Genomic DNA, 13,304 nt, shown 5'->3' with positions numbered 1-13,304 from the left:
GCACTCAAAAGAAGCTTAAAATGTGCAGAGCAAGGTCCCAGTGTATTTACAGTTTAGGTGCCTTAGATGACTAGTTAGATCACAACAGTGAAGTGGTGACAATTTTTTTTTTCCCCTTGAGGGACTGTCATTTAGGGTAACTTGTTTGATCAGTTTTTCTCCCTTACTTATGTCCTTCATGAGCAAACCTTTAAGCTGTTATTAATTGCATAAAGTTTCTCTGAAACACCTCAATCTCCAATCAGGCATCAATATTACTAAGAAAGAGTTCAGAGGCACCTGCAATTTTCCTGATGAAGGCAATTTCATACTCCTTTAAGGGAGGATAGGAGTTTCTTTCCAGAAAGACAAATTCCAGAATATGGGTTGGGCAAATTTGAGGTAGGTGCTGTGGTAGTGACTGCTTTTCTACTTAATAAAATCGAATTCCCAGAAGGTAAGCACTTTCTGACCTTTCCCAGATGAATCATTTCAAAGCAGATTTGAAGAAGCACCTGCTCATACTATTTACACTGAAAGTAATGCTGTCATTAAAATGCATCAATAATGTGTATTGTCTGGTTATAAGATAGTAAATTCAAAGAATGCTATGTCAACATATGGGGAGGAAAAAAATTCTCTTTTATGTGGTATCTAATTAAGGGTACAATCCTGCTTCCTTTGTGCCCTTAAAACTACTAAGCAGTTCCCTGGAGTTTGTGAGAGCACACACTATGCACCGTAACGTAGTGCAAGGGCTGTACAGATCTTAAGTGAAAAAAAAAAATACTGTAGGAGAGCAATTAGACTGAAAAAAGATTTGAGATTTTTCCTAACATTTGTGGTATGCAGCACTTTCTGTAATGTAGGATACCTTGAAACTACATTGTGTATTATCTTAAAAAACCCCACACTGGCTAAAAATGTTTTCAAACTTTCACTCCCTTTGATATCAGGCATTGCTTTGCATTGAGTCCTTCGTGTATTCTGAATGTCTGGAAGCCAAAATATTTTGTTTTAACTCCCACTCTATAGTATTTCCCAGCTGTGTACTTACATGGTGTAATAAAAGTATTTAACAAATGGGAAATAGCAGCTGCATTTGGAAATTCCCTTTGTGTTCCCTTTTCATTTGACAGGTTCAGCAATGTATAACAACTGTAACATCACACCTGTAATGACTTACACTGAGTATCGTATCACCAGCCAATTTGATGTTACAGTGGAGAGAAGATAAAACAACCAAAAGATTTCTGTAATTTCATATTGCTGAGCTGAAACAATTATATATATACTTCTAACTGTAATTTAATATAAAAATACCTGGACATATGGCTATTTATTGCTGCCTGTAGTCCTACTAGAAAATAAAATTGATTTTAGACCAAGGATATACCTGTTTGCTGCAGTAAACTGTAAGGAAGAAGGCAAAGTATGATAATGAGGAAAGTATCCTGCTTTCCCTCATGGACAGTGAGTAGCAGGTAAGAAATAGAGAAAAATTTTTAGTTTGTGTCCAAAACCTGGCTGTCTTGGAGCAACAGACAGAGAGGATAAGGGGGAAAGACAATAATATTTACTTCTGCTAAATTAAATAGTAACTGAATTGTTATATCCCAATAACATATTTACTAGTGGAGAATATGGAGAATCATAATTTGTGCTTTGTTTGCTGGGGAACCAGGATGGTCCCCACCTTCATACAGAGCCTCACACATCTTGGGAGGTAAATTTTGAAGACTTTTTATTTTTGCTCTGAAGTATCAGGAGAAAGCAATGCCAACAACAGAATACAAAATTAGACGGACAACTGCCCTGCTCTTCTTTGAGGAATAGGATGGTGATTTCCCATGGCTGTAAGGGCTACTTGTGAGTCTTGTGAAAAATGCATTTGAGCAGCTTTTACCTAATGTAATCTGTAATCTTTCTTCAGAATGCAGAATTTCCCCACCCCCACCCAGAAGCTGCAAACTGTTTCCATCACCAATGCCAATATAACTATCTGGTAGCAGACAGGTTTTTGAAAGAACTCAAGGGCACTGTCTTGACCACTATACATGATGGTGTATCGCTGTGATGGTCACTGTACTCTTTTTTTTCCTCAATGATGTTCCTCACCTGCCAGCTACTGTAGGGGTGTATAGACAGCATGTGTGTGCACAGAATGAGGGCATCCACATCTCTTTGCTCTGCTATTACTTGAAATGATGCAGTGATAGACTGTTACATGGAACCACAGCAGCAAGTCAAGTCTAAAGGGTGGGTGTTATTTTACTAGGACATCCAGACACACATAAATATACAAATACAAGTTAGTTACATCCAAATATATGCTTTGTTTCCCTATAATTTTGTAACACTGTTCAGAGACCCCTTGGATTTAGAAATTAAATGTATCTCATTGGGTTTTATCTCAAATAGCAACATTGACATATATTTCATAAATATGCCAAGTCTCTGTCTTTTCTTGACTTCTTGCCAAACGAGTGAAAGCCTTCTTACCTTTTCACTGTGTCTGCCTGTACAGCTCAGCAGTACTGATAGCAAATTTGTATATGCAGCAGGAAAAGTGAAGATCCCTTAATGCCACATGTATCTGTTTCTTTTAAAAGAATTTTAGATCACTAAGTATCAAATTTAACTTTATATAGCTTTAGCAAAACTGCTGGCATCAGAAAGGCAGAAATAGGTGGTATCCTGAAGGTCATAATGTTTCAGTGCTTATTATCTGTACATAAAACAAGCACAACCGTGTTCCTCTTCCCTCCCCCGCAGTCTTGCTACTAACTTGTCTCATTGAAAGTTCTTCCCTTTAAGGAAAATAAACTCAGATTTTTAGGAAAGATCATGGAAAACATTTAAGCAAGCTAAACACTGTGACTTTGTTGTTATATAAAATCATGGCTTCAAATTCTGAAAAGTTATAGGTACAATTATGTGTTTTGAAATTTTATATTTAGTTCCTTTATGGCCTGATATGAGCATATAAAATGCATCAAATATAAATGCCCTAAACTCTAGCAATTCTGTATCTGCTAAATTGTTCACACAGCTGTTATTTACATGTACAAATCTGAGTTTTGTGATGGTTGAAAGCAATTCTACTGTGCTTCTGTTATTATTTCTGCATGTCAGGTAGTACATTAGAGTTTTTATCTAACTAAAGAGATAAATACCTTCATATGTAATTGCATGGGTACAAAGTTTTGGCTGAAACTGAAGGGTGTGAAGAAGCAGATGATATCGTAATTTATTTTTCCATAAAATAGACTCCTATGAGAAATATACTGCAGAAGAGATAGAAGTAATTTTTTCAAGTATGTTGTTTTGATTCGAAAGCATTCAGGTATATGCTTAACTTGACTTTATTGGGACTACCAACAAATATAATGTTAAGCACATGTCTAAATGTTTGAAAGATCAAGAAGCTAGTTTTACTAGCTTTAGCATAAAGAGATGTTTATGTTTCATATTAAAAATAATAAAAAAATTCCCCAGAAGTGTGCAGGATAATGAGCTTAATGGAAGTGGTGAAATACAAAATTGACTTTATTTGAAGAAGAATCAAATAATTGTTCTTTTTGGCATGGCTGCTTATTTCTATTATATTCATTTTGACACTGTACAATTTTTTTTTCCAAATGCACAGTCCATTTTAAACCTTTCTGTATATTCTAGGGTGATCTCTGTTTAAATAGAGTTAATCACCTGAATTCTTTGCAAAAGACTTGTAGTTTTATTCATCTAAACCTGTAGTAAATTTATTCTTAACATTTCCTATTTTTTATAAAGCAATTTTTGAAAAGTTTTTAATTCACTTCTGTATGATGACATACAATTTTTCAAAAGTAGAAGCATTGACATGCTCTAAATTGTTAATTTTTTTTTATTTTTTTTTTCTTGGGCAAGAAGGAATCAGGTATGCATACTGATTAACACACTCCAGTCATTAACATGTGATTATGTGGGCTGCATATTGAGCACCTGCCAAAAGATAAAATCCAGCACTTTACTACATCTGCGCAAGGACTTTTTGCATTTCTTTTGTACTTTGACAGCTCAAGAAAAAACAGACTTTGATATCTTTGTTCAGCATAATGAAACTGTGTACATAAAATATCTTCATGGAGGAAAGAAAGATACTTCATATATTTGTTTTAAACTTTGAGGCCATGAAAATTCTAGAGACTGAGATTTACACAGCACCAAGTGTAATATGAATCTCTTAATGTACTGTATCACTGATGTTCAGATACAGTTTATAACATTCCTGCAAGTTTATAAGGATTATCTGTTCTGGGATTCAGCCAATGTTATTGTAATTCACGACAGTTTTATGTGATACCTTTATGTCTCATAAATGTCTTGTTTTTATTTCAATCTTCCAAATGTTTCATCAGTGTTTACCTTAAAGAAATACAAGTACTGTATGCGGCAGGCTGCTTTCCTGCATGCATTCCTTTGCAAATGCTAAAAGGGAAACATAAAGCATGTAATACATGTCATGCAACTATATACAGAGAAGGATTTCTATGTGCATTTGATATTGCTAAAAACATAAATATGAATTTTATTTTGATATTTACAGTTGATCTAGTTATAGGTCAGACAACTAAGATGACCTAATAGGAGGAAGTTGGATATATACAAAATGGTCTGGAGTATCCAAGTCACACAATCCTTGTTTTATTTGGCAGCTTCTGAGAAGCATACATCACAAAATATGTCTTTATTTACCCAAAAGGCAAACAGTGCTAATCAGCTGGGACTGATCACAATGCATCTTCTGTTTCAGTTTAGATGAAGATGTAAGTCTAAATGCTCATTCTGTAAATGGTGGTCCATTACTTTTTCTTAGTAAGAGCATTTAATGAAAGTCCAGGGCATAAAGTCTCAATATTGTTGTGATTTATTACAAAACCTAAACACTGGATGTTAGGACATATGTTATTTGGATAATTAAGGAAATCCTTAGCATTTAACTCTTACAAAAGCACACAAGCTTGTGTATATCATTTGTGGGTGAGTTGATTGCCATATAGAAGTGATTGGTCATTGTACTTAAGAATTTTGAGGTCATATTTCTGTTTTGTTTGCAACAGAGCAAAATGCCTGCCAATTTTTTTCACAGATTTGTTCATTTGTAAAGAAAAGGGTTTAAAGCACATAATTGAAATATTATAACATTCTAAATTCCCTCTACCCAAAAGTTGGTGTACCTGGATTAATTAGGTTTGCTCCAACAACTGAGTATGAAGGGATTACTGCAATTAGATGGTCATATTTTACATGAAACAAGTCGCTGCCTATTCCTTCAAAATAGATACCTAGTCTTGCAGTGGCCTACTCATAAGACCGTACTAGTATCACATATGCCTTATCTACTTGAAAATGTCCCTGCCCATAGCAGCAGAGCTAGACTAGATGACCTTTGAAGGTCCCTTCCAACCCAAAATATTCTATGATTCTATTTTTTTTTATTTTTTTATGTCATATTTTATTATTTCATCTCATTTTTAAACCCTTGATCTAAAGTTTTTTTTCTTTTTTTTTTTTTTCTTAATTTAACATATTATTTCTTGGCTTAGAGCTAGTGCTTACTCTTGTATTGTTTCTTCTTAGGGTTTTTATGTGTATAGAAGATGAATTACAAGGTTTTTAGAGATTGTATTCAACCTAGACTTTGACACTGAAATCAGTGTAAGTTTTATCAGAGTAAATGCTGAGTTAAAGACTTGAGGTTTTATTCCATTACTTGCCATTTGCCCTCCCACTAGCATAATTTGCTGAGACTTTACAAATGATATTCTCTCAATAGCTCATAGCAGTCATTCTCAAGCCTTGGCTTTAAATAAATCTTTCTTAATAAAATTTGTGGGTTTTTTAATCGGATGAGAATTGGAAATGATCGCTTAGATTTCTAATTTCTCTTAATTCTATTTAATTAAATTCCTCAAAGTGGGAAACCTTATTTAATATAGTGATTGGAAATGATTTTGTAAACATTTGCTTTCATTATATGTTAACTCCAGACTAGTTCCAAGTGCCAGCATGCCTCTAGTACTTGGAATCAAAACCACTCTGGATATCCAACTTTCCTGGGGTGTTTACATGTGTCCCATTCAATGCAGAGACAGATAAATATCCTTTTATAACAGAAAAGCCTCATCCACATGGAAATAAGCAATTCTGCTAACACATTTTATGTTAGTAATATTTGCTTTCTACTTCTTCCTGGCCATTCATCCTGTGATTTCAATGGAACTCTTACAGAAACAGTTTGCTCTTTGGCTATTGAGTAGGACTACAGTCGTTAACTTTCAATCAAAGTTGATGGTAGTTAGTCTTAAATTGGTAGCTAACACTGTGACCCTGATTTTGTACAGCCCACATTTTCAGTTCCTGAGTTTTCCTCTTTTCCCACCTTCAGAGAGCTTCCCTTTTTGAGACAGAATCTGTCTTACCTACATGAAACATAAATGCCACCATAAAGGAACTGTGATGTCTCTTTATTAAAATATGCAGCTTCATGCACTTCCCCCCTTTAAGGCTTCCTATTTACAGAATCTTATTCATGAGACTGTTGATGTCTTCTTAACCCATGAGGATCCCAAAGAGAGAGCTGTCCCAAGCCAGGTCTCCATGACTATAGATTCCCCAAAATAAGATGTTACTTCTCAGCCCCCAAATGCAGCCTGCATATTTTATACTTTGTCCGTTCAGAAGAAGGAGCCAAGAATATTGAATCTTGTTTTTAGCTTACACTTTCACCAATAAAACCATAACTTTGTGTGTGTTTACTCTATTTTGGAAGTGGAGGAAGTTAACACAAGTTGGCTCATGATTCTATTTTACAGATGTTGATATAATCTTTAGCTTTCCAGTATGAAAAATGCTAGGTCAACTTTCAATACTGTTACTTCACTTGCAGCCATTCTCTCTCATTTATCTTGTTAAAACCAGTGGGACCATGGATGGGAAAATGAACTACTTGAAGAGTTAAGAATGTAAATGCACAAGAAACTAAATTTTTTCACACTAACAAGAAAATTATGATTGTTTTTTCAATCCTTTTCAACAAAAACATCTAAGGAAGTATAACGATATTCCTTCCTTTGGAAACTAAGCAGCTCTCCTTTTGAAGAATTTTACCAATGCAACTTGTGAAATTTAGTGAACGTATATGCTAAAAGATATTTTCGTAGAGTGAGAGGCATGCTGAAATATTTATCCAGGATATTTTAATATAGATTTTTAAGAATTGTTATGGAGTGAGAAGAAAATACCATGTATGTAGTCACAAAGAATCTCTGTATTTATTTTTACAAAGCTGTTATATGTAATTATTCAGAATTGTTTCTGCCACTACCAAAACTATATTGAGCCATTCACAGCAACTCTAAAAGGAATGGCCATCGGCCACTTGTTTACACCAAGCAGCCTAGAAAGCTGATGAGACTAAGGACACTATTGTTGGACCACATACATTCAAAGCAAACTTGGAATTGATTAAAGAAATTTACTGTGCCTGTATAGACTTAGGAAAGCTTTTATGATATTGCACTGGAAATCTTAATGTTTTCTCATTGGCAAATGAATAGGGGGTTAGGTACAGGTTTTAGGGGTAAGTAAATTTCATGCATGATTTCCTGCATGGGGTACCTATCACTGGGTGAACCATGCATAGTACGTTACTATTCTGGCCTTGCTAATTTTGGCCATTAGCAATCCGTCTTCTGTGCATTTATTTATTTTTCCCCATTTTGTCCACTTTGTAGCCTAATCCTTGAATTTTAATGGCTATATATAGGTATTAAATCTGGTATAATAGGGACACTTAGTCAAAACTCTAAGCATTGTCAGTTGAATGATCTGTAATAAAATTTTGTCTATGCTAATGGACTGAGAAGGAAATATATGCAGGAAAAATACCCTTTATTTACCTTGATATGAAACCTCAATGTTTCAGAGATAGACTGCTGAATAATAAGCAGCTGGAATAGTGGTCAAGACTGAGTTTCTGCCTTTGGGTGCTGGGCAGTAAGATTTCCTGGTTTAGTCATATCTTCAAATAAATACCTCTTCAACTTAAACCATTTTTGTATCTGACACAAAGATAAGGCAAAGAAGAAAACTTAAGATGTAAAATAATCATACATGTTGTTCCTTAAGCAGTCAGATTTATGCCTAATTTTGTGCAATAAGCTGTATTCAAATTTTATCATTTGCCAGTTACTAAGGGATAGTCTGGAAATGCTGCCATTGTGGTGGGCAAAAACCTTGTGTATTCTGGTATAGGCATAAACAGTTCTACAATTATCCAGTATTAGAGTTTGAGTGGCAGAATACACTTCTAAGTCTAGCAAAGGTATGGTGGGATCCTGAGCAATCTGTGCCAGATGGCACTTTGGATCAAACTGAGAAGAAATCCACTATGCAATATTATCTGTAGTAAGCTATACTTATACCTAAGACACAAGTAAAATATGCTTCAGGTGGACATAATATTTTGATGCTGACACTTTATTAATATGTTGTTTTCTAATATCTTCTATTTCTTTACTATTGAATTAATCCTTACGTAGTTAAGATTAAAAATGCGTAGGGTTTACTGTGACTGAATTTCACCTGTGTTGGATGAAGAAGTATGCTTTGTGTTAAAGCTTTTCTCCGTAGACTGATTGCTTGCTATTTACCTTATTAGAAGATATTTACTTTTTTCCCGCCTTATATGGAAATCACTGAAATCAGTAAGAATAGCACATCTTTAAAAATGTACCTCTCAAAGGGGCTGTCATGTGTTGAAGATATCATTTCAGGTTTAGACTTAAAATGCCCTCTTACAGAAGAAATGCATGAATTTTAACCATGAGAATTCAGGAATATGCCAGTTGTCTAGTGTATTATGTATCTACTGGATGAATTTGGACATCAGATTGTGTACAAATATGTTAAGTGGACATTAATATCAGTCATATTTTCTTGCCTATTTTCTTATTATCAGAGAAAATAATGCTGACAAAAGTTGACTTGTGTAAAGGATTGTCATCAGTGCCGATGGATTGCTCATCTGGAGTTTGCAAAATGAAGACGTTTTTGTTGATCTTAGCTAGGCACTTGACTTGTCTTTACTTCTTTTTCCATGGTTTTGGTTTTTTGAAATAGCATAAAAAATACCTTTAATAGCATCCTTTCTTTCCTGTTTTCAAATCAAATGAACTGGGGATTCCTTCTTCTGTGAAAGGTTGCATCATAAAGCTTCTCAAGGATAGGATCTATTTCATTATTGAAAAAGAACCAGGTTCTTCTTTTCTGACCATGAATTTATTTTTTTTGTTCTATGGTAAAGCATGGTGGTACTTTTCCATTCTGAATTCCAGATTTTCTAGTGAACATACTGTATGCATTAAAGCAAGAGGACCAGCAAACATCTTGTGAAGGTGATATACTTCTTCTCTGAGACAACACTCCATTATCCGTGTGAGGTCGATATAACCAGTTCATACGGTTGGAATAAAAAAGAAAGCTACCAACGGTAGATACACAGGAGTAAAAATACCTATTCTGATTACATAGCTGTAAAATTCCTTCTGAAGCCTTTTAGTGTTTCATTTTAGCTACATTTTTATTTGCAGATTGTTCACAAATTTATCTAGAATCATAGAATGCATGGGAATTGGTTTTGTTTCTTGTAGATAATTGTACATGCAGCTGATGTAGATTTTTCTAGCTGAGTTCTGCTATTATTAGATAAGGTATTTACACTGGACTGGTCTGCAGTTTTTTCATTTGCCCATTTAATCCCTTGAATGCCTTTCAGTTTGTGCAGTTCTCCTTCTGGATCTTCAGCCACTCTTTTTAAGCATTTCTGATTTCAGAAAAAGATGGGGCTCAGAAAGTTATCCTTGCTGGGTTTCTCAGAATGCCAATTCAGGTAATATACTGCAAACATATTAGCTGCTTAGTGACCCCAATACTATAGCTGTAGGGCCAAACAGAATCAAAAATATTAGAGATGCCTTTTATTCTTTTATTTTTATTCTATGTTTTAGTTACCCACAAAACTGACAACATAAAATGCTCCATTATTTGGACAGATTCTCATTCTTGCAAAGGCTGTCATTCTGCCTCCCTTTCATAAATGCACATCATTTGCATGGAGTTTAAACTTGTCTCATCTTAATTACGGACATTACAGTCTTTTGAAAAGAAAAAGTCTTCTTAAAGATAAGTGTGGATGTACTGCCTAATGGAGGCAGGACTTGGAGACTCTAAGCTGTGAAGGCATGTTGAGCTGGACCATGTATACATCCAGACAAGTGAGAGGATAGGTTATCAGGAGGAAGAATATTCAGTCATTTATACTTGCTCAAAAAATTAGCCTTATCTTCTTGTTTCCAGCCAAACAATAGATGGAGTGTTCCTTGCTAAGAGCATGAAAAAACTCCTGCATTGGGTCTGATGGATATGATTCATGTACTGTAAGAGGTCATTGTTTTCTTGAGAACAAACTCCTTTAAAATTACTGTTACTCTTGTACTATAGTCTTCAAAGGAGGAAATGCCGTGTTTTATAGTATTAATTATTCATTGAGGAAACGTATTATAGAAATTCAAGTTTTAAATTTGAAAAATATTAGAAGATGCTTTTTAGTAGATAGATTAGAAGGTAATTGTCCTTTGTGATGTTTGATTCTTTAATGGATACAAATGAATGGAATGAAAAATTCTGCGATGTTTGATAGATGAAAAAATGAAGGTAAAGCTTTTGTTCCATGTCACCTCTCTTTCTGTTTGTGTTTACAAAACCTCTGTCACTTCTAATGTGTTGATAAGGGTGCTGCCAGTGCTGGGATGCAATAGTGTCTTCTTCTACTTTCCTGTCTTAGTGAATAAATACATTTTCAACATCACTAGCAAATTCTGCCTCCTTCTCCAAGGGTAGTAATATTGTTGTGCTGATCATATGCTACTGTGCTTGATGATGATTTGCCACCACCACCTTCTATGTAGTCAACAGCCCTTAGTTACCACACTTGCTCATTGTTAGTGTTGCTCCTTCTGTTACATTGCACAGCTACTGCTTAATCTGTTCAAGACTGAAGCAAAGATATATGTCTGATGCTGTTGCTGATGGTTAATGTTTTCTAGCCCACCTTTCTTCAGACCTTGTTTCACTTGGGACATTTCTCAACACAAGTTTCTTCAATACTCTGTAGATGGATATATTCAGCTCACAGAGTAGTAGGAATGTTATTGTTTGTGAGGAATGCTATTCATTGGGAGAGTCATTTTTGATAGAACTGTTAATTCATTTCTTACTTCTTAAATATATTGCCACTATTATTCTTAATGTTTAATTTTAAAGGAAATCTGGTTTATGGCATCAAATAGATATGATGGCATTTCTAGACATACCATAAACAACTCTCCCCTTCCCCCTCTTTTTTTTCTTAACCCCCTACTTTTAGTGTTCCTGGCCTGGCACTATTAAAAATTAGAATAATAATTTTAGAAAGAAAAGTGTGCAAGAAATTCCCATGATTGAGTTTCTGAAGGCAAACTGAAGAATTTGTGCTCTTTTTAGCAAAGATGGAGCAAAGGTTGCATCTACGGTTGGGAGAATGAGGAGTCTGAGCCAGAGAAGTTCACAAAGGGCTTGACTGTTGGATAATATCACAAAACTGAGGAGAATTGACATTACTCGCTGCTTTTTGATGCCTTTTTCTTTTTTTTTAGCTTATTGCTCCAATACTGTGTGTTATTTATTGACAAGGGAGATGAACCCTTTTACTTCTTTCTATGTTTTTGGCTGTATAACACAGTTTTTATATTTTGCCATAAATTAATTTCCTTGCTTATTCTTGTCTATCCTAGCCTGGAAAGTAACATCTCCCTTTGCATATTAGAATCATTATAGCCTTCATTGTTTAAGAAAAGGGTTTAATTTAAAGGACAGTGAATGAGCATGAGTAGACACATACCATAAGCTTTGTTTAACTGTGTTAAACAAAGGTTCCTTGCTCCTCAGTCATAGGCCTCTTTTTTCTAGTTTAAAGTTTTTTCTAGGTTAAAGTTGTTTTCCATCAGCTGAGGATCTATCCAGGAATAATTTGTGCCTGTCTGTATTTTTTCTTAGTGCTACATGTATTGCCCTTACTTAAGGAACTAAATAAAACTGTAAGAGCTTAACAAGTTCATTGAAAAAAGTGTTGAAGGGGCTTGTTTCTGACAAGGAAAATCCTTGATCAGGAGTAGCTTAGATATGAAATATGATTGTTAGAAACATGGAGAGGACTGGCCTTAAGGAAAAAAGAGCCCCTGCCAAGTGCTAAAACTCAGGAAGTTCAAATCATAATATTCATTTTAGAAATTGGAGGATATATGTAGGCTCATTAGTATTACAAACTAATAAATAATGCTTTTAACTCTTACCTGTTTTATATCCTTCTGGCATAAGAGATAGCCTGTGTTTTCATATTGTATTGTTTCTTTGCAGGAATCAGAGAGTAATAAGTTATGTTCCCTATATTCCTTCCGAAATACCTCTACCTCACCAAACAAGCCCGACGACGGAGGTCGTGACCGCAGTGACCTAATGACCAGTGTTAATTTTGGAACACCAGAACGCCGCAAAGGAAGCCTTGCAGATGTGGTGGACACACTGAAGCAGAAGAAACTAGAAGAAATGACCAGGACTGAGCAAGAAGGTATGTGTTGGATAAGGCCAATACAGTTTGCCCACCCCCAAACCCTACAATTTTTATGGCATAAAGACTGTGTTTGGTATCAGGAGCCAGAAAATTGCATAGTTGGCAAAGGCTAGGGTAAAGTTATTCACAGGTTACCATGGCAATGGTAGTTTGAGATCCATTAGGGATTTTAGACAAACATGCCAGTTTTTTAAAACTTTCTAAATTGTGTTGGTTGCATGTGAGTCAAAGCAATAATCATAGAATCATAGAATAGTTAAGAGTTGGAAAGGACCTTAAGATCATCTAGTTCCAACCCCCCTGCCATGGGCAGGGACACCTCACACTAAACCATGCCACCCAAGACCTCATCCAGCCTGGCCTTGAACACCGCCAAGAATGCTGGTTTAGGTGAAAACTAAACTCTTGAAAGGTTATGATGAACTCTTAAATGGTTGTAAAGTTCTGAGAGGTATTCTTCAGTGCTATTTGTTCGTTTTCTTTTAAAAGATAAATGTTTATTTTAGACAATAAGAATGAATATAACATGAGCTGGTTAGTTTTGTCTTAGAAATTCTCATCTTTCATCACCTTAATGACCCAGCATCTATGGCTAGGACAATGGGAAATACTT

The 13,304-nt window shown here is 35.1% G+C and overlaps 1 protein-coding gene across 2 annotated transcripts in view; it reads left to right on the top strand.

Moving 5' to 3' along the window:
• SOX6 (SRY-box transcription factor 6) overlaps nt 1-13,304 on the top strand; it is a 248,787-nt gene that overhangs the window by 16,394 nt on the left and 219,089 nt on the right. For both annotated transcript variants that reach the window (XM_080619786.1, XM_080619787.1), the window contains one exon: nt 12,478-12,688. In XM_080619786.1, the coding sequence (XP_080475912.1) occupies nt 12,478-12,688 (211 nt within the window). The remainder of the gene's footprint in view (nt 1-12,477; nt 12,689-13,304) is intronic.

The sequence above is a fragment of the Psittacula echo genome (assembly GCF_963264785.1).
Source record: "Psittacula echo genome assembly, chromosome: 5".
NCBI lineage: Eukaryota > Metazoa > Chordata > Aves > Psittaciformes > Psittacidae > Psittacula > Psittacula echo.
The sequence above is the reverse complement of the archived record's forward strand: the minus strand, read 5'-3'. Positions and strand labels throughout refer to the sequence as shown.